We start from the raw sequence: 23,229 nt of genomic DNA on the forward strand, positions 1-23,229 counted from the left end.
GGGCTTGGCCAGTGATTGGGTGTTGCACGGCTGCGCTGAGGAGAAGGTCTCACAATGAGGAAAAGAAGTGGCTATGGTGAGGCTTTGGGCCCTGGGTGATGGTCGTTTACGGTGGAAGTGGGTTAGCAGTGGCAGTGAACGTAACAAAGGAGTTCTGTACGCATGGCTGTTGTGTGCGAATAAATATGATGCGAAAACCCTAGAGATAAGAGAGACGTGTGTGCAGATGAAAGGCTGAGTCGTGTGTGTGCATGCATGTTGTGGACAAGAGGAAGACCTAGGGGGGGAAAAAGAAAATAGACGGAAAGAATAAAACGTGCGAAAGTTAACGTGTGAAAAAGAAATAAAATAGATTAAAATAAAATAGAATAGAATAAAACAAAATATATAAAAAAAAATTGAGCTTGATTGGATCCGGGTGTTACAAACCCAAATGCTATTTCCTTTGTTTCTACATAAACCCGCATTATAGTTTACAACTTGGCCTCATCAACTTCGTTTAGCCTACAAAGTCCCAATCTTCATGTTCAAGGACTGATCGATATCACTCTCTCAACAACTATTGATTTAGAAAAAGACCTGTTATATTTTCAGCCTCTCACAAACAAATACTCAAACAAAAACAAGATTAACGAGTGGTTGTAATATGCAATTTAATATTGAATATGAGACAACCAAATCCAAGAAAATATATGATTAATGTGATCAGTTTAGTTTTCTATTTAAATTAAATAGAAAACCCGAAATCACAATATATACTCATGCAAGATCAAAATAAAAACAAGAATAATAAAAGAAATGCGAAATCAACACAAGAAATTACGTGGTTCGACCCTAATGGTCTACATCCACGGCAGGAACAGTCTAGGAGTCTTTATTATTGAAGAATGCATTAAAGAACTTGAATTTTCAATCACTTATAACCATTGATCACCTCACAAAATATGGATTGGCTTCATCATATTAACCTCTAACGAAACCATACCATAAGATACACTTGACCATCTCCTCAAGTTCCAATTTGATCTCGATAAATATAGGGTTTGAAAAACCCCTTCGTTTCTCTCCAATTGCGTGCGGCATTGAAATGAAAAAGGTAAAGTTGTTTCTTTCTTCTGCTTCGTCCCACGTCCCGTAGGCAATAGTCTTTTATATGTAAACTATAAAAATTACAACTTTGCCATCACTTAATATTACAAGTTTGCCATCACTCAAATATTACAAGTTTGCCATTAATCTATTTACAAAAAATGCCATTAATGAAATACAAACTTAAAAGCTTGACATATCTTCAACAAGACCTAAATGAATGATTGAATATTCAAATTTGTTGTCCATAGAGTAACCCTCTGCATGATATAGTGCTAGCAAAGAGTCGAATTTATCCAAGTTAATCCCAATCAAGCAAGCAAATCAAAGAAAGGTTATATGCACCAACAAAGTTGATGATCATAACAGAATGTGGAGGGACAACCAGAGAAATACATATGCCAAAGGGACAGATACAAAGAAAACAATAAAAAAAAAAGGGGAAACTTTTCATAACTAGGCCTAACTATTTTCAATACTATTGCTGATTAAACAACATAATTTTATTAAAATCTGCAAAGACCCACCACTTGGAAAAAAAAAAAAAAAAAACTATTAGGCGGAATTGGTTGAAAAATGCTTATCTTTACGGCCTATAGTTATTTGTTTAATACTTCTTTATATCCACAAAGTTTTGAATTGTCAAAATCAGTATCCCTACATCCAAAAAAAGTTATCAAGCATCTTCACTTTATCCAGCAAACAAAAGGAAAAATGTCCTATTCAAAACTAAAATTAGTATTCCAAGGGAAATGCTTATGCACATACCACCAACCGAAACTAAAATCAGTACCATTTGATTCAGCATCTGAACTGAGGTTCACAATATGGAAGGAAAAATGGTTAATCAATTACCTACGAAGCTGGGCAGGGGCGGCGGCAAAACAAAGCTCGACTAGAGATGTGTTGTTGTTCGTTAAATCAGTTCGTGGGGAAGGGCGGTGCTAGGCAGTTGGATGTGAGTCGCGAGGTGGTGTTGAACAGATGGACGGCGTCGTGGGGTGGCACTGGGTAGAGGGATGGCGACGTGAGTTGCTGGGCGAGAGAGGAGGGGGTCTTCACGGGATGCAACTTGGTTTGCCTCATTCAATAAGCTCTTGGGGAGTGGCGGCGCTGGGCAGATAGAGAATGGCCGTTGCGGGTAGGCGACGTGGGTGCTGCAGACGAGGGATGAACCAAGAATTCGAAATGCACTGACTATTTGGGTTTGGGTAAAACGAGTCTTTCTATTAGGAAGGAAAATGCACATTTTTCGGTGGCGGTGGGCAGAGGAGGTTCGATGCGGGCGGGGAGGAGATTTGACTCGGGCTCGATTCGACGTGGGGGCTAAATTCGAATTGGGAAGTAAAAACACTACCGTGCAAAACACATATTTTGCATCTAAAAAAAAAATGACAGTAAGAGCATATTTATTGGTTTGGCCAAATGCGTCTTCAAAATTTAGTAAATATTATATTTTTTTATATTTTCCTATTCTATTTAAATTTAATCTTCATATTGGATTAGCCATTCTCTCTATATATAATAATAAAATATTATTAAATTAATAATTTTTTTTAATTTATTTGTATCCTATTTTATAATTATAACAATTTAATATTAATAATAATTATATTCTAATTAAATTAATATTAAAAAGTTATATTTTCAAAAGTCATTTAATGCTAATAACAAAAAATATTTGATTAAATTCATATAAAATTCTATCTAAATTTTTTAATTAAAAACCAAATAGTATTTTTGTTTGGAGTGAGAAATTAATATTTTAATATTTGCTTGAAGTGAGAAATTAGTATTTTAATGTTCGGTTAATCACTTGTAGTACTCCATCTTTGACTAACCACTGTAGCAGAAGTCCATCTTATTTTAGATTTGACCAATCCAATGTGGGGTGTTTTTTACATCAATTATGTAAATTTTAGTTAATTTTCCCATTTGGCTAAGCCAATCTGGATGCTCTAAGGTGTGCTACTGATTAGCCGTGAACAGTTGCTGATCCGTAGAAGAACTCGATTTTTATCCTGAAATAGTTGAGTTGAATGAAATAAAATAAAAGTTAAATAAAATATTATTTTTATTTTAAAATTTAAAAAAGTTGAATTTATTTTTTATATTTTATTTGAAAGTTTAAAAAATTATAATGATTAAATAAGATGAAATGAGCTAAGTTAAAATAATTTCATTTTGCAAAACGAGATTAGATAAGAGAGCTTCTTGTCCTCCCAACTTTAGCGAAAATTAGAGGTGGCAAATCATGTTTTTGAATCGTGCCAAGTATGAACATTTAACTATATAGGTCAACCTGAACTCGGCTCGTTAAGTTAAACGTATCAAACTTTTAAACCCTAACCTAACATATTTAAATAATGAATCGTGTCGTGTCATCTGTTTTGACCCTTTTAAGAGCACCTTAATTAGCATGTGCTTTTTAGTGGTATAATTGGTCTGGTTCGATTCGGTTTTGGGTAAGTTTTAAAACCGAACCGATATATATTAGTTTTAAAAATTTAAGAACTAATACAAATCGATTTGTTATTGAAATCGAAACTTTCTCTTTTTTCAGTTTCAGTTTGGTCCAATTTTTTGGCTTATTCTTTTATTTAATGTTTAAATAAGTATTTTGAATGAGTTTGTAATTCTTTTTAAAAAATATTTAAAAAAGATTTAAAAAATACTTTAAAGAAAAGAGAGTGCAAAATGCACTTTCGCTCGGTGGACGTAACGGGTACTCCACTTTTACCTTCCTATGTCCACTGCTTATTGTACTATGATGATCCAAAAAAGCTCCAACTTCTTCAGACAAACTGCTCAACATAATGCAAAGAAAAATAAACGCATTTTTTAAAATCAAAGAGATGCATGCAATTAATACCGATTACATAAATGGTGAATTAGGTGGGTTTAGGTAATGAGGTATTTTTAGGTATTTTGTAAATAATAAAAAAAAATAATGATAAAATAGTAAATAGTAATGAAAAGTAAGTGAAAATAGTAATAAAATAATGACTAATAATGAGATATTTTATTAGATATTCTCAATACCTAAACTAGACCTTAATAAACATATTATAGAAATAGAACTATGTTTGGTCAAAACTAACCAAAGTGGGGTAAAAAAATATCAATCTTCCATTATGTTTGATTAGAATCAATGTTATCGTAGCACAATAATCTTAGAGATGGTTTGGTTACGCAAAACTAAATTATTTTATTTTATTTCATCTCATATAATCATTATAATTTTTTTAAATTTTTATATAAAATATAATAAACAATTCAATTTTTTTAAATTATAGAATAAAATTAATATTATAATAACATTTTATTTAAATTTATCATATTATCTTATCTAAACTGCGTAACCAAACAAATGGTTAATAAGGTCAGTTGGGTTCCATCACAGGTCATGTAACCCTCTACATTTATATTGGGTCCACGTTATCGAATTATATATATATATATATATATATATTATCTTTTCTATTTTAAACCATTTATTTATATTAAACAAGTCATAGAGATTGCTGATTGACTACCAAATACTACCGTGTAAAGAAAAGGGTTCACCAAACCGTACAATAGCCTTTATTTTGGAAATATATCGATTTCAAAAATTTTCTCTTATCTTATCTTATCTTATCTTATCTCATTTTTAAATATAATTTAAATATAAATATTTTCAAATTAATCATTACAATATTTTTAAATTAATCATTATAATTTTTCCAAATTTTCAAACATAAAATAAGAAACAATTAAATTTTTTCAAATTTTTAAATAAAAATTATATTATAAAATTATATTATAATAATAATTTAATTTTATAATATTTTTTATTTAAAATTTTCTCTCTCATTTTTTAAACGTCTCACTATTAATTACAAATTATTTTATTATTATTCAAAAAATTTTCATTTCATGTCACTTTCCAAACCAATCCTTATCAATAGTCTTTTTTTTTTTTTTTTTGGGTGGACATGCATGTACTGTTACTTTTTATGGGCACAGTTTACCTACTTCAATAATTTGGTGCCTGGTCTCACACCAGAAAACCAGTTCGAACCCCCACTCTACTGGAATGGCAAATCCTGTTGGTGTTCGTCTCCTGTTAAGTTATAAATATTAGATTAAATAGATTAATTTGAATCCCATTCGTTAAATTAAACTTGTCAAATTTTTAAATCTTAATCTAATCTATTTAAATAAAGGATTATGTCGTGTCATTTATTTTGATCTATTTAATAATTAATTATAAATATGTTAATACGACACGACTAATTTAAACCAATTTGTTTCATTTTATGGGTTGAATTAAAATGCATAACTCCTTTAACTTGATAAATATACTTTTACATAAAAGTTAAAATCTATATTTATTAATAACCACAATATCTTAAAAAATATATATTAATATTTTTTAAATTTTAACATATAATAAAACCAATATTACAAACTATATAATAACAAATATGAGTATACATTCCTGTCATTACTTACTGACTTGGAATTAGTAAGCTGGTTCGTTTACATTTGTCCTCTCTATAAATAGTTCATGAATGGTGAAATGCCTCGTTGGTAGTTGTGGTACTGATGAATTTGTCTTAATTATAAGTAATTTACTTGTTGAGTGTTTATTTTTTATTTTTTAGTTTTGGATCTGAGATATTGCTTTATTACTGATTACACTCATGGACACGAGGGATGCAATCTTGGACATGGAGAGGGATGCAATCTTGGATAAGAAATATGGCCTTTTATCACCAATTTTTTTTTTTTAAGATATACACTCGTGGCAAATTAATAATTGGCTAATGTTGTCACGAAAACTGTTCGTGGGAAAAAAAAATGGCCTTTTACTGAGAGATATCATCCACAAGTACAACTTTGTGGAAGAAAAATGTTTTTGCGTCGGAAAAAAGATCTTTTTACAGCAACTTTGTAACATCACAAATAGTATTGCCAAAAATAATGGTGTTCTCGTGAGTTATAGTTTTTGCGACAGGGTGTTCGGATCTTTGTGGCGAGTTTATATCGCTGCAAATAAACATATCAACTTTTAGGTTAGCTTTTTTGCCGACAAGATGTTCTTCTAAACTTCACGCGTCAATAAACCATCTTTTTGTGCCGTCCGCCATTTAAATTTTAAATCACTAAAACACGCTTTTAAGTTTTTCCCCCTTTCTTTCTTCCTAGCTCGATCGATACACCCTCATTCTCTTGCGTCTCTGCTACCCCTTCCCAAACTTCCCAGCGCTGCTGAAGCCCAAGATCAGCCTCCATCTTCTCCGCTCGGTCTCCATTGAAGTAAGCTCTTTTCCTCTCTATTTCCTATTCGTTCGTCCGTTTCTCCCACTCTCAATTTTGCCCTAATCATCTCTCTCGGTTTCGTCGCTGTAGTTTTTAATCCTATTACTCTTTCTATGCTCTGATTTATTTTTTATATGACTAATGTTTTGATTAATCGTTAGAATGTTAGGAATCTACAAATTTGTAATGAAAATTTAGAAGAATTCTTTCTGGCAAATTCGAGGTTGCCAAGGCCTCCGAATACTCTCTATATTTGAAATACAAATTGCTTGCTTTTCCTTCCATAACTGCTGAATAAATACAGGAAACAAAGAATGGCCTTAAGTGCCAACTAACCCATACACCACGTAAAATAACTGACCCACTAATTAACCCACGTACAATAAATGGCCCAAGATGAAAACCAGGTCCACAAATACTTAAACGACACAGCTTTAACAAATAACAATTAAGACAACAACAAAAACTCGACTTCAAAACACACGGCAATCAGACATCACACGGGTAAACCCTAGGCACATAACAAATTCCCCTTCTTTAGAAAACCTTGCCCTCAAGGTTGGGATAGCGCCGCCTGAGTGAGTAGAGGTCCTCCCATGTCGCATCATCCTCCTCCATGCCTGTCCACTGTACCAGTAGCTCGACTCCTGTGGTATGTCCTCTCTTCTTAAGTCTTCTCTGTAAGATTTTTTCTGGCTCGGGTGCGAGAGCTCCTTCCGGGGTCAAGATGGGTAAATTCGTGAATGGCCTAATCCCTTCTCCCAGCTTCTTTTTGGGGCATGATATGTGGAATATTGGATAAATTCGTGCCTCTGGAGGTAAATCAAGTTCATATGCCACCTTCCCAATCTGACGAAGAACCCTAAAAGGTCCATAGTAACGGGGTGCGATTTTCAAATTTTGACGCATAGCTACTGTCATCTGTCGATAGGGGCGAAGTCTTAGGTAAACATAATCCCCTTCCTTCAGCTCTTTGTCCATTCTCTTTAAATCAGCAAAATACTTCATCTTGTTTTGGGCTTCTTGCAGGTTTTCTTGGATGAGTTGGGAAATGAAATCTCGAATCTTCTACAGCTTGGACCTTTGTAGACCCATACTCAAAAGGCAACATCCGAGGAGGGGCTTGGCCATATACTGCTTCGAAGGGTGACACTTTCGTGGATGTGTGCACCGAGGTATTGTAGGAATACTCAGCCAAAGGTAACCACTTTACCCAGTCTCTGGGTCGATCACTTGAAAAGCATCGGAGGTAACATTCGAGAATCTTTTTCATGGCCTCTATTTGGCCATCTGTTTGTGGGTGATATGCTATGCTAAGTAACAACTCGGTTCCACAGATTCTAAATAGTTCTTTCCAGAAATTGCTAGTAAAAACTAGGTCTCGATCACTTACAATGGTTTGTGGCATACCATGTAATTTAAAGATATTATCCATGAACACTCTAGCAACTGTTAATGCTGTGTATGGATGAGTGATGGCCATAAAATGTGAATATTTGCTCAGCCTATCCACTACCACTAGAATCATAGTTTTTCCTCCTGAGGGAGGTAACCTTTCAATGAAATCCATGCTAACATCTTCCTAATTCTTAACAAGTATGGGCAACGGTTGAAGCAACCCTGCTAGGTGGAGGGTTTCGACCTTGCTCCTCTTGCATACATCACACTCTCTGACATATTCCCTTACATCTTTTTTTAAACCAGGCCGGTAAAATTCCTTTTTTATTCTTTACTGAGTTTTATGCAACCCCATGTGACCACCTAATGGGCTACTGTGATAATGATACAGAATCTGCCGCTGGAAGGCCACCAATGATCCAAGATGGAGTCTCCCTTTGTAAAAGAGGAGTTCATTTCATAATTGGTAATGAGAAAGGTCCAGGGCTCCTTGATGGTAGTGGCTTAGTAGCTGCTGCAACAAGGGGTCTTGTTGGTAAGCTTTCTTAAACTCTAGCTCCACTAAGCTTGTATGACACTGATTGCTTGGGTTTGAAGGATCTGGCTGTTAGTTTCGGGTTTTATGGTGGCTGGTTCTGAGATGGATGGAAGTTTGGTGATTGGATCTGTTGGTTTTGTGTTTGGGGCTTGGGTTTGGTCACAGTTTAGGCTTGAGTTTTCTGGATATCTAACCCGAGATAGTGCATCTGCCAGAACATTACTCTTCCCACTTCTGTACTCCACAGTGAAGTCATATCCCAACAGTTTGGCCACCCATTTTTGCTACGAAGGAGTGCCTATTCTTTGTTCCAGCAGGTATTTAAGTGCCTGTTAATTAGTACGTACTATGAAGGACTGTCCCAATAGGTAGTGCCTCCATTTCCTCACTGCCAACACTAGAGCCAGCAACTCCTTTTCATAGGTTGAGAGGCTGAGATTTCTTCCTTTTAAAGCTTGACTAATATAGGATATAGGCTGTCCTTCTTGCATAAGCACGACTCCCAAAGCTTCTCCTGAAGCATCACACTCCACCACAAAAAGTTTAGTAAAATTAGGTAATCGAAGAACAGGAGGTCTTACCATGGCTTCCTTGAGCATCTCAAATGCTTCTTGTGCCTTCTCACTCCAAATGAAAGAGTTTTTTCTTAAAAGTGCTGTGAGAGGAGCTGTTATGGCTCCATATCCCTTTACAAATTTTCTGTAGTACCCAGTAAGTCCCAAAAAACCTTTTAATGCTTTAAGGTTCTTAGGGGTTGGCCATTCTTGCATAGCATTCAGCTTTTGTGGATCAACCTTGACTCCCTCTTTAGAGATGATATGCCCCAAATATTCCACCTCTTCACAACCAAACACACATTTTGACAACTTGGCATAAAACTGTTCAGCTTGTAGTATTTCCAGTACCCGAGTGATATGCTTAACATGATCCTGCATACACTTACTGTATACCAAAATTTCATAAAAAAAGACCAAAACAAACTTCCTCAAATAAGGCCTAAACATTTCATTCATCACCCCTTGAAAAGTTGATGGTGCATTAGTAAGCCCAAAAGGCATAACTAGGAACTCGTAATGGCCTTCGTGTGTTCTAAAGGCAGTTTTAGGGATGTCATCAGGATTCATCCTTATTTGATGATATCCCGACCTTAAATCCAATTTAGAAAAGATTTCAGCCCCCCCTAATTCATCTATGTTTGGTATAGGGTACTTATCTTTAATGGTGTCTTTGTTAAGAGCACGGTAGTCCACACACATCCTCCAACTTCCATCAGCTTTCCTCACTAGCAAAACAGGAGAAGAATATGGGCTTTGACTACTTCTTATGCTTCCATTTTAAGTAATTCCCCAACCAGCTTTTCTATTTCCTCCTTTTGATAATAAGGATATTGGTAAGGCCTAACACAAGTCGGCTTGACCCCATCCTGCAACTTTATCTGATGGTCGAATTTTCTGGGAGGAGGCAACCCCTTTGGTTCCTCAAATACATTCTTAAAACTGTCCACCACTTGCTGTATTTCTGCTGGACTTTTGGTACTGCATGCCCTACTGTTGCCATCCATAACCTGCAACCATATCCCTTTTGCAGCTCCTTGCTTGAGATCTTCAATGTGGTCTTCTTCAGAAACACTGTGAACTGGTCTTTGAATCCCCTGCAAAGTTATAGACTGTTGTCCCAACTGAAACTTCATAGTTAGCTCAGCAAAATTCCACAAAACTGAACCCAACCCACTTAGCCAATCAACTTCCAACACAACATCACAACCTCCGAGAGTTAACACATATAAATTGGCCTTAAAAGTAAAATTTTGTAACAATAATGAAACTGCCTTACAGTAACCATGGCAAGGGAGAGTGGCCCCATTGGCTGCTACATATGGATCAATGAAACTATGAGTACTCCATGTATCAATTAAAATCAACACCTTTTGATGATTAATTTCAGCTAATAGCCTCATAGTTTTAGGGGCTAAAGATCCAGCTATGGCATGTAAAGATATTCCCAACAATTTTCCCACTTCTTCTTCATTATTCATTATTACGGCTAGGGAACCTTCCTCAAGATCTGTTTCCTTATTCTCTTATTCTTCATCTTCTTCCCACTCCATTCCTTCTAACAAATAAATTCTTGGCTTGTTACATTTATGGCCTGGGTGGAATTTTTCATCACAGAAATAGCACGGTCATTTTTCTTTCCTTTCTTGCATTTGTGTTGGAGATATTCTTTTAATGGGGAAACTATTTTTTCTGGGTGGATTGAAGGGTGCAGGTCTCGGGTTTGGTCTATTTGGTGGGGCTGGAAGTCTTAATATAGGGGCTGGGGCAGGTAATTTAGGCTGGTTATTTGGATAGGTGTTTTGGTAGGTGGAGAATTTGTTTGGACCCCCTCTTACACGTCTTATTACTTCTTCTTCTTGCAATCTTGCCATGCCAAAGGCAGCTGAAAGAGTAGAGGGCTTAAACATTATTACCATGATTCTCAAATCATCTTTTAGGCCACTGAAAAAGGTGCTGATTCTAAACTCTTCTGTGAGACCACTTATCTTATTTGACAAAATTTTAAATTGGGTTTGATATTCTTCTATTGTCCCATTTTGTCTTAGTTTAGTGAATTCCCCAACTGGATCCTCAAATGCAGAGGGCCCGAACCTTACTTCTAAGGCTAATACAAAATCATCCCAAGAATGCACCGGACTGGATTCTTTTAACCAACTATACCATGATAGAGCCTTGCCCTCCATGTGAAAGAAAGCTAATAGTAGCCTTTGCTCATTAGGAGTATTATAATACTCAAGAATTGTTGTGCTTTTTGAACCCATTCATTAGGATCTGTGCCATCAAACTTAGGAAAGTCTAGCCTAAGTGTTTTGGCCCGAATTCCCTCATTCCCTTAAAAAAGTGGATTGTTACTAACCTTGCTATTCTGGTTGGAAGAACCTTCTCCAGAATTTTGTTTTGCCGCCATGATTGCCAACTGCTCATAACTAGTAGCCAAATTGTTAATTTGTTGCAAGACCGCATCTAATGTTGTTTTTTGCTTCTCTTGTTCCTCTTGCAGACATATGCTTTCTCCCTTCAAAGCTGCCACTGCCTCTACTAGTTGAGCCGGTCGAGTGCCCTCCGCCATGTTGCAGGAACCTGTCTCTGATACCACTATTAGGAATCTACAAATTTGTAATGAAAATTTAGAAGAATTCTTTCTAGCAAATTCGAGGTTGCCAAGGCCTTTGAATACTCTCTGTATTTGAAATAGAAATTGCTTATTTTCCTTTCATAACTGCTGAATAAATACAGGAAACAAATAATGGCCTTAAGTGCCAACTGACCCATGCACCACGTAAAATAACTGACCCACTAATTAACCTCGTACAATAAATGGCCCAAGACGAAGACCAGGTCCACAAACACTTAAACGACACAGCTTTAACAAAAAACAATTAAGACAACAACAAAAACTTTACTTCGAAACACACGGCAACCAGACATCACACGGGTAAACCCTAGGCACATAACATAGAAAGTGAAGGAACAACAAGAGAACGTTGGAGAGAAGGTATCTGGATGATTATGCCAATAAAAATATAGTGCTTTATATTTGTAAAGATCTTGTAGAAGATGTTTTTGAGGACTTGATTTCGTCATATATTACTCTCTCTCTCTCTCTCTCTCTCTCTCGTGTGAAGTTTATCTTGGAATTATGTGGAAACGAAAAATTAACCTAAAATGAGGAATTTGAAATAGGAACTAAAAACGTTCTTGCTTGGTAGAATGGATGTGCAATTTCAAGACTTGTGAACTGCAATGCAAATATATTAGTTTCTTGGTTCTTGGAATGGATTTGCTGTGTTGAGGGGACTGTAGCAACGGTGTATATTCTTGGAGGCATGCAATTATCCGTATCTTTATGTGCTTCTCGTGAGCTTTTTTTTTGGAAAAAATAACGGATCTATGAAGTAAATGGCAGAGCTATCAGCTATGCAGATTGTACTTAGGGCAGCTCTCATGCATGGCCTTTTCTCATTATATTCCTTTCTTGCTTTTTTTGTCAAAACAAGTACAAGAATTACTTGGCCATACTTATTCTCACGATAACAAAAAAAAAAAAAAAAAAAAGTTCTAGATCATACACCTTGTTGACTTTTCCACGGTTAACCATCTTATTAAAACACATTCTAATCACCACATCAGTTTTGAGAATTAATTTAACCCACTTTCATGAAGCAGCACTACCAAAGGGAGGCGTAATTATGGCCATATATTTTGATTCCAGCTGAAAATTATTCACGGTTGAAGGCCAACTCGAATTAAATATTATTCTACAGTCTCTATGTACAATTGTTTTTCTTTTTTACTCTGTCAGTGATACAAGTAGTTTTCCTTTTCTTACTTCTAAAAGAAAAGTATTTTCTTATACATGTAGTTTTGTTGCTTCATATGATTTGATGGATTTACTATATCTAACATGTGTTTTCTCTCTCATTCTTGATATATCTAAAATTATGCTTGAGGCTATAAATATTATTGTGAGTGTTTCAAACCCAATGTGTTGTGCGTAATTCCCGCTTAAAACTGTAAATCTCTTAATGTCAATGAAGCTTTCTGTGCTTTTAGTCACAGCTAGACTAGTTATCTTAACTAAACTAGCTATCTTGTTTATATGGTTTGCAATATGCTGCCCAAACACTTTGTGAAAGTTAATATCTTCTAGTGTTGCAAACATTCTTGTATTGTTATTCTTTTCTTGGGAAAATGTTGTTGAGGATTCTTGTGTGCTTACATGGATTTTTCAGTTTGGGAATGCCTTGGCGGATTTTTTAGTTTATGAATGCCTTTGGGGATTTTTTAGTTTGTGAATGCCTTCGATTTATGGTATATTTTTATCCCTTTACATTTAGAAAATGTTATGTTGTGAAGCTGAAATGGTGTTGTGTTGAATTGGATAGATTTTCTATATGTATTGACTGTGTTTGATTGTGGTAGACTTAGAAGAAGTGAGGTGTGGCTGTGATTGAGGAGTAAGTGTGGATGTGTAAGTGTGGATCATTGTGTACTTGTAATGTGGTTGGATGTCATGTGAAGTGTCGGGATGAGCCATGTAGTTTTGGCGTACTGTGTGGAGTTTTATTTTGGTTTGGGTTTGTATAATTAGTGATTGGGTGTGTAAGAAGCTATAAAGCTTTATGATTTCAATTGTGATTGGTGTGTATCAATTGTGATTGGTGTATCAATGTTATTTTGGTTTGGGTTTGTATAATTAGTTATATGGTTATATTGTTGTGTAATGGGTTTGTGTTGAACTCAAGTGCTAGATGGATGGAGTATGTGTAATTTTGCTAAATTAAATTACATGGACAGCAAGCATGTGTTATTTTTTATTAATTGAATTATGTATATAGAAATGTGTAGAGGAATTTGTGACTTTGGTGCTAAGTAGTCAAGTAGTCAATATGATGTAATAAAATCATTTTATCGCTCTTGATCAAGAGCGATAAAATGCTGTTATTAACTGGAGTCGTTTTTATTCACTGCTATATATATGGCTTCCTACAAAAGCTAATTTGGTGCCAATAACTGAAGTTCACTATGTTGATGTGTTGTTAGCGTTGATATTTACAAACCAACAATTTTTGGCTAACTTTTTCGTGTCATTTGCTTATTCAGTATTCTCTTGATGTAACTAACTTTTGAGTTACATGGTTTTGGAAAGTGGTCATTGACTCTTTATGAACACCCTGATATTTAGTCCAGCTGCATTTTAATTTATATAAACACAACCCCTTTTGGGAATTGGAGTTGTTTTCATTTATATTTTTATAGCATAAATAACTATTGGATATTAACCCTGTTGTCTTGATGATTATTTTGTATGATTATTTTTAGGTTATATTAGACAATTTTGTGTGGTTATTTTTGGCTTAGTCTCATCTTTTTTTGCTTTTAATTTTTTTTTTCCTGAATTCTTTTAGCATCTCGCGGCAAATACTATTTTTTTTGCCGGAAGAAGTTTTTTCCACGAAATGTTCTACTGGGTAATACTAATACCTACCAATAACTCTTGAGGTAATTGCTCCTATTCCCATAAGCATAAACAAAAATGGACATGCTTTTGTGGCAAACCATGAATGAGTTCATAGTTTCCTTTTCAGAATGTAAAAATGTACGTACATGTCCATGAAGTTTGCCGCAAAAGCATGTCCATTTTTGTGGAAGGGCTTGAGCTTGGGATCCAAGAGATTAGAACGTATTTCTGTTTGGATATGTTTTCTTTCTTCCCTCTGTTTTGTTCTCTTTGTTGATTTTGGATTTTTTTTTTTTATGAGAATGTTTGAATGTTTGAGGAGTATATTTATGGGTTAGATCTGTTTAAATGTTTGAATGTTTGAGGAGTATTTTTATGGGTTAGATCTGTTTAAATGTTTGAATGTTTGAATGTTTGAGGAGTACTATCTATTTAGATCTGTTTAGCTGCAAAATGCTAGAGCCGTGGGTTATTATTATTTGGAAGATTTGTTTAGATCTGTTATATCCGAAAACATATATATATATATGTGTGTGTGTGTAAAATGAAGATTTGTTATTATTTGGAAGAAATGGTTTTTAGGATGTTGTATCTTTGATTTTTCTAGATTTCTTTTTTAAAAAAAGTAGTTGTGTTTTTGGGTGGAGTTTGGAAAAAAAAATTGGGACTTTTGGGTTCCAAAATATTTTTAGAAAAAGCAAAGATTTTATAGAGTTAAGTCAGGTCCAATCCAGTTTCATACTTTAGAAGTTGTAGCCTTCCTCTTGTGGTCCATTCCCATTGCTATGTTCTGGTTCATTGACCTGGTAGTTCCTGTATCCGGGTGAACAGTCTTATTAATGTATATATGTCTATTAAAGATTACTTTGATAGGAAGTAATTTCATTTTAGAGTGTTTTCTTGTGGCGCTTCAATGTTTTTTCCCGAGTTTATTCAATTTATTTTTTGGAATAATTAATGGAACTTTTGTTTTGAACGTTTTCGGCCTCTTTTAATAAGAAAACTTCTGTTTTGTTGACAACGTTGATCATTTAGTCGTGTTTCAAGACCAATGATCTATATACTCTGTAATCTATATACATTGGATTTACGCGCTACTAGAAAAAAGTTGAATGTGACATCAACAATTGTGGCTAACATATATAGGATTTTCTTGAGTACTCTCTTGCTTTGCATTGAGGCCTCCGCAGCTAGTAATGATGACTGTGCAGCATACAGAGGCCATCATTGGAATGGATCCTATTATCTATAAAGCGGCGGAACAAGGCAACCTGAGGGCCTTAGAAAAAAATATGATATCTCCCATCTACTTGATGAGTTTTTAACCGTTAATAAAAATACAATCCTACATATTTGCATTTCACTGAGGGTCAAAGAAAAGTTTCCCGCCACTGGAGGAACTGACCCTACCTCAGCGGTAAAATTTGTGGAAGATGTACTGTCCAAGTGTCCGTCACTTTTATTGAAAGCCAACGCTGAAGACGATACTCCGTTACATGTTGCGGCAAGGTATGGGCATGCTTCGATCGTTAAAGTTCTGATTGATTGTAAAAAATCCCAACATCAAGATCTCGAAAGTGTCGTTGCTATTAAGGAGATGATTACTAGGGAGATGATTGGAATGCTGAACAAAAAGGGAGACACGACCATACATGATGCTGTACGTCACAATCACATTGAAGTGGTAAAACAGTTACTAAGGGAGGTAGATCGAGAATTTTCGTTTGGTGCTAATGGTGCTGGTGAGACCCCACTTTACTTGGCTGCCGAGAGACACTTTCCAGATTTGGTATCTGAAATTTTGAACACATTCCAATCACCAGCTTATGATGGCCCCTTGGGTAGAACGGCTTTGCATGCTGCAACATTTTCAAATGATGCAGGTATTGTATGTTATCTTTTCCGCATTGTAGAATATGATTTGCTTAAAAAAAATGTTTATGTGGTGGTATCAAATATGACAGGACATCAAATTCATGAAATATAAAGATGTTTGATATGCACAGAGCTGGTTTTAGATTAATTTCGTGCTTAGCTTAAAGCTTGAAATATTTGATCATGTCTGCCTTGTCCTGCATTTTACCACATTAAATGACCACCTGAATAGTCTTTTTTCTGTCTCCTAACCTACGTCTTCCTTTTTGTCCATCAGAAAATTATTACATTAATTAGCATGTTTAAATTCTTTTAGGAATGACCGAAAACATTTTGGAAAGATATGGTTGCGATCTATGTAAACAATCAGACCAAAAAGGTTGGACTCCGTTTCACTTGGCTGCATACTTGGATTGCATTTAGCCAACAAAACTATTGCTGCAATATGGTAGAGAGGTAGCATATATGAAAGACGCAGAGGGTAGGACAGCTCTTCACATTACAGCTCATCGCAACCAAGAAGGAGTAACAAAAGAGATTGTATCAATGTGTCCGGATTGTTGCGAAGTGGTTGACAATGAAGGCCGCAATGCACTCCATCTCGCCATGCACAGCCGCTGGCCAACTGCAGCGCTAATCATCCAAAATAATCCGTCTTTACGGAATCTTTTGAATCAGGAGGACAACGACGGGAATGCACCTCTCCATCACTATTACAATTCAGTTGGTTACACGAAGGGTGTCATGAATTCTCCAAGAGTTGACGAAATGGTCTTCAACTCCAGATTGCTTTTCAAATCTTAAGAAGTAAACGCTTTCCAACCGATGGTGATGAGGTAACATAATCTTTTATCTTTCTTCAAAAAATAAAATTATATTCTTAATATTTGAATATTTAGTTCTTTTCAATAATATATGCTAAGGACTACCGAAACCAAAGGAATTCTTAGAATCATAATTAATCAAATTGGATTTTATTTTATTTTAAAATTAAACTGATTTATGCATGTATCACATCACATAATAGATAAATCAGATATTTCTACAAGGCATTGAAGGAAAAAAAGAGACTACGTTTCATTTTTTTATCAAAATAACTTTTTACAAAACATATTTGATTTATACAAAACCTGTTTCGTTTCAAAACATATTTGATTTTATATATCTTCTTTATAATGAAGTTAACTGTCTTTACATATTCTGATTTTAGTTATTATTTTATACTGAGCCGCCTTGTTTATCAAACAAATATTATGCAAGCTAGGTACAATATTCCGCTTTACAGAGGAAGCGGGACGAATTTTGTAAAGGCCAAAACAATCATTGGTTCCTTTTTAATGGAAGAGTATTAGAAACTGGGTATGATGAAATTGAGAAGGAGAAACAGCCAGATGGGGAAGAGGAGAAAAAGAATGAAGAGATGGATAAAGCGGCTCAAGCCCATGTGGTAGTTGCTGCACTCATTACAACCGTGACCTTTGCAGCAGGCATTACCATGCCAGGGGGCTTCATTGGTGGAGATGATTACCATCCAGGCTCTGCAGTTTTGGAAAAAAGTACTGCTTTTAAAGCATTCATCATTACAAACGCCCTAGCATTGATGCTACTAGTTCTGCTGTCTTTATCCACCTCTTTATTCCGCTTATCCTTTCTAAATCCTTCTTCAGATATCGCTTAAGTTTTCTTCAAACGGCCTTTTGGTTCCTTATTTCCTCCATGGCACCAATGGTTTTGGCATTTGTCACAGGAACATACGCTGTGTTGGAGCATTCAAATATTGCAATTCCCACTTGTATTATTTGCTTCCTTACCATCCTTGTTTTTATATTTCTAAAACTACGGTTGTACCTATGGATGTAAGCGCAATGCAAGGATATTGCTGATTTGATCAATAAAAATATTAGGAGTACGGAACTTTTTTTTTAGCTAATGACTTTTACAATACACTACATCGGTTTATATATATATTTTAATATTATTTAAATATTCTTGATTTTCTATTTTTTTATTTATTTTAAATATTTTATGCCTATGATTAAATTTGTAGATATTTTTTATATTTTTCATATATTAATATGAACGAAATATCTCACTGTTGATAAAATAATATCAATCGCTCAATAAAAAAATTAAAAAGAAAATAAATGGACCTCATTCATTCTATTTTTTCTCATCTTTTTATCCTTTTTATCATGCCTTGCACAACTGGTAATATGAATATTTTTCTTTTTATTATAGATAAAATATTCTAGTAATATTGTGACATTTGCATGTTTTTACAAATAAAAGTGTAAATGTGAGAAATATATATATATATATATATAAAAGATTGGGAAAAGTAAAAAAATAGTAATTGGGTGACCCTGTCCCAAATTTGGAGGTTGGAGGGATGGGTTTAAGGAATTGGGTGATCAGAGTTTCTTGATTGAGTTTCAGAAGTTGACTGATAAATAAAAGGTGCTTAGTGGTTGTCTATGGTTTTTTGATAGGAACCTCTTAACCCTGCTAGAAGTGGATAAGATTGTGTCCATCAATGTGTTGCAGTTTAACTTTGAACCCTTTTGGGTTTAACTTCATAAGGCAGTTATGACATAAGAGGTGGGGGAACCGTTTGGATTCTCAATTGGTCATGTCATTAGAGTTGATGTTGAGTCTAATGATTTGACATGGGGGAGATGTCTTCGAGTGAGGGTTGCACTGGACCTTCATAAGCTTTTACTGAGAGGAAGGTGGCTGAAGTTTGAGGAGCAACAGTATTGAATTTCTTTTAAATATGAGAGGCTGTAGAATTCTTGCTTTCAACGTGGTACTTTATTTCATAAAGGGAGGGGTTGTTTTGGGCAGAGGTTTGAGCACCAAGGGAATGTTTGAAGTCTCAGCAGTTTGGCTCTTGGATTCGAGCACAACCAGTGAACACCAACATTTTTATGCTCGAAAATATGGTGGTGCACCTGGTCACAACCACCAACAGAGGTGGCAGTAGGCAAATCCAAAAGGTGGTGACAGGGATTCTGCCAGTTTAGGAAAGGAGGATACTAAGGCTGCAAAATTTTGTAACTTAGTTTTTGCCGATTTCCAAAATGCCACCTCGGTTACTCAAATTGTAAAATTTATATATGCAATTGCAAGCTTTTACAATTTGCAACTTCCATTGGGACAATTTTTTTGCCGCATGGCATGCAACACTCTGTCCCACTTTGAGCATTCCTAATGGCTTATCTAAATTTTCATATGAAATTACCAATTAAAACTCACTTTTTCTATTTTATCTAACGACTTTAACAATATACTATGCATCAGTTTATCTATTTTTTTTTTATATATCATTTAAATATTCTTAATTTTTTCTTTTTTTATTCTTTTTAAATAATTTTATACCTACAATTAAATTTGTAATATTTTCATATCTTTTCAATGTTTTTCATATATTAATATGAACACAATATCTTTCTGTTGATAAAATGATATCAATCGCTCAATAAAAAATTAAAATAAAAATAAATGAAAAAACCCCCATTCATTCTATTTTTCTGATCTTTTTATCCTTTTTATCATGTCTTGCACAAATGGTAATACGAGTATTTTTCTTTTTATTAAGATAAAATATTCAATTTAAATTGTGACATTTGCATGTTTTTACAAATAAAAGTGTAAATGAAAGAAATATATATAAAAAAAGATTGGGAAAAGTAAAAAAATAGTAAAGAATGATACAAAGATGAATATGTTAAATGTACAGAAGCACTTTACCTTATATGTTGTGACGACCCGGACTTAGCCAAGTCCTTGCCTATTATTTTCAATGCCTTTAGCCTTAGCCCGATTAGAAACTTGGCCCAATAGGATTAATGAAATAAGGATTTAGAGAGGGACATGGGGCTCATCTCATCCTTTGTACATGAGGCGCCCAATCCCACATGAGAGGCCCAAAGGACCAAGTGATATTCGGCCACTAGAAGACCTAGGGTTTAGAAACACTAATTAGGGTTTTGAGGATGGAGGGAGGTGCCTAGAAGGAGGTAGTACCATTGACATTCCCTAATGTGATGCCCTGACTCTCACGTATGGAAACTCGAGAATCGTGACGTCGGGATGATGACAACACGGGTCACGCATCCCAACAAAAAGTGCTCAAGAGTGTGCAATATGCAACAAGTGCACAACAAACGTCACAATGGTTAAATAAAAGTTAGCCAACTAAGTACCAGAAATTTAAATACAGATATCCAAAAAAAATTGCCTTTAAAAAGTTATACAGTTATCTAATATAAATATGATACAAACCAAATACATAGCCAAAAAGTGGGAGACAATTCCCAATACACGAGCAAGTGAGCCCAAATCACTTCGACGGGGGAGCCGAATCCTCAGGCTTTTCGTCCTCATCTGCAGATTACTATAAAACGGTACCGCAGGGTATCGAATATCGTGAGATTATGAATCTCAGCAAATAATCAACCAAGCAACCCAAGAGATAAAAATACATTAATGCAACCAACAAACATGAGTACATGACGGAACACAAATGTGACTCAAAACCTCATTTTCCCTGAAAATAATTATTATCCAACGCACGCCAAAAACCCCATTTGACCAAAAACATGCCATGAATAATATCCATCATTTTTCCAGAAAATATGCTCGTAACCATTAAATCATAAACCGACAACATGATCATTTATCGGACACTGTAGGTGGGAATCACAGGCAGGACTTTACCACCATCCCTATCGCATGCACCGTAGGCGGGAATCACAAGCGGGACTATACCACCATCCCTATTGCGTGCCCCGTAGGTGGGAATCACAGGCGGGACTATACCACCATCCCTATAGTTCCTTTTCACACAAGAGGTACTTATCAGAGCACTGTAGGTGGGAATCACAGGTGGGACTCTACCACCATCCCTGCTTACCACCATCCTTACTACATGCACAATAGGCGGGAATCATAGGTGGAACTATACCACCATCCCTACTTACTATTAGCCCTATAGTCTCTTTTCCTTTCTCTCAAACTAGACAATCCAATCATTTCAAACATACTCAAAATCATTTGTCACATGAAAACCCAGTATTTCAAGTATACACATGAACATGTATGCAATTATGGGAAAACTCAGTTTTTAGTTACAAACATGAACATGCGTATAAATGCATTGTATATGACACAACACAAATATTCAACAACTAGCAAATCACAACATAATCAAATCACAGAACAACTTCATCCTCCAATCTAACCGACCTCCTTACTCCTTGGACTCATTCCGACATAACCAACCAATTCATAGTAAATAAGGGTTAGTGCAAAAATACATTTAAATCTTAAAAGTTCTTTGAAAAAATACTTACAGTGCAATAATATAATTTTTGAAGGATCACGGAGGTGCTAGAAGTGGCGGCACAGTAACGTAACAGTGCAAAATGCACTATGGCCGTGGGTCTCAAAATGGAAGATTTTGAATAGGGACAAACGAAAACTTGAGATTATTAGGGAAGGGCTTAGGGATGTTGGTGAAGCTAATGGTGGTGATTGTTGGCCGTGGGTGGCAGCGTAGAGGCGGTTGAAGTCCGAAAAGCTAAAAATGAAATGGAGTTGGATGGACTTCATCGGTGGCGGATCGGAGCCGAGGATGGGTGGGTTAGGTAGCTGGGAGGTTGATGATGGTGTGGTGAAAAGATGGGTGCCAATGGTGGTTCGACGACGGCACTGGAACGAAAGGTGGCCGTGGCTTGAAGCCTTTCGTGGAGGAGATTGGTGGCGCGAGAGGGGCTGGGAACGAAGGGGGTTGGTCGCCGGCTAGAGGCGAAGAGGTTGGGAGGGTCGGTGAAGACCAAGAAGGCACTGGGTGGAGGACGACGCAACAGACGGGGGAGAGAGGGACTTCGAGTGCGGGGGAGAACAGAGAGAGAGGAGAAAAAGAAAATGAGGAGGAAAAGAAAAGAAGAAGAAAAGAAAAAGAGGAAAAGAAAAAGGAAAAGGAAAAAGTGAGGAAAAGAAATGAGATACAATCCTCACATCTCGGGTCACACAAATGATCCAACGAAAATAATTTCAAAACAACGAGTTAAATAAAATAATTTAAACGTAGTGACTAAATAAAAATAAAATAATTAAATCCAACAATAAACTAATTTAAAATAAAGAGAAATTTAAATAATGAACAATAATTAATAACAAGAAAGCATATTAAATTAACAGTTAAAAATCTTAAAATAATATAACATAAATCATCTAAAATTTAAAACAAGAAAGCCCATAATCTTAATAAATGCAATAATTTGCCAAGTCAAAAAACACACAAATACGGGGTATCACACCTAAGCTCAATCATTGTGACCTGGGATGGGACATCTTGGTTTGGCATGTCATGCAAGGAAGCTTCGATAGGAAGCAAGGGATAATGAAAGGAAGATAAGGGCTCAACACAGTTAGGGTACATGCCCATCTCCCTCACCAACACGCCACATGGCCAACATGCAAGCATGCCTTTAAGGTTCAATGAACCTAGACTTGAAGATGGAAGAAGGGAAGAGAGAGAGAATAGGGTTTCAGTTTCCTAAGGGCCACATGCCACCTACTAAGCATTATTACATAGGGAATTGAAAGAGGCGCATGGGGGAATAGAAAATCTGAAGACACAAGCCTCTAGGGTTTCGTTTAAGGGCTTACACGCCTACCATGAAGATCAAATCCTCATTTCCATCACTTGTCTTTCATGCACATGGTATGGAAGTTTCTAAAAGAAGGCAATCATGACGAAGATGAAGAGAGGTTTATGGAAGAGGCACACACATTTCTCAAGGTTTCTAGAGGAATCTTTGTGGGAGGAGGATAAGAGAAAGGGAAGCTAGGGCAAACACACACACACATGCCTATGCCAAATGGCAACCATGCACACTCCTAGGAGCAAGAGTGGCTCTAGCATTGAGGAGACACGTTAGAGTTTCGGCCATAAAGACCTACACACCCTTGAAGGTTCATTGAACCTAGACCACTTG

General features: G+C 35.7%; 1 protein-coding gene across 3 annotated transcripts; it reads left to right on the top strand.

Moving 5' to 3' along the window:
• Positions 1 to 6,239: 6,239 nt before the first annotated feature.
• LOC121250429 (ankyrin repeat and protein kinase domain-containing protein 1-like) lies at positions 6,240 to 18,149 on the top strand. 3 transcript variants are annotated; one of them, XR_005937788.1, is made up of 5 exons: positions 6,266 to 6,393; positions 11,849 to 11,884; positions 15,497 to 16,233; positions 16,542 to 17,061; positions 17,490 to 18,149. XR_005937788.1 is itself a non-coding variant. In XM_041149564.1 (2 exons), exons 1-2 carry the CDS (start codon positions 15,948 to 15,950, stop codon positions 16,646 to 16,648), a joined length of 393 nt encoding a protein of 130 aa, XP_041005498.1. In that variant the 5' UTR covers positions 15,055 to 15,947; the 3' UTR covers positions 16,649 to 17,005. The 3 variants fall into 3 exon arrangements, 1 of the variants encoding a protein (XP_041005498.1); XR_005937786.1 differs by lacking the exon at positions 11,849 to 11,884 and having other exon boundaries at positions 6,240 to 6,393; XM_041149564.1 differs by lacking the exons at positions 6,266 to 6,393; positions 11,849 to 11,884; positions 17,490 to 18,149 and having other exon boundaries at positions 15,055 to 16,233; positions 16,542 to 17,005.
• Positions 18,150 to 23,229: the final 5,080 nt, after the last annotated feature.

Source organism: Juglans microcarpa x Juglans regia, chromosome 1D (assembly GCF_004785595.1).
Source record: "Juglans microcarpa x Juglans regia isolate MS1-56 chromosome 1D, Jm3101_v1.0, whole genome shotgun sequence".
NCBI lineage: Eukaryota > Viridiplantae > Streptophyta > Magnoliopsida > Fagales > Juglandaceae > Juglans > Juglans microcarpa x Juglans regia.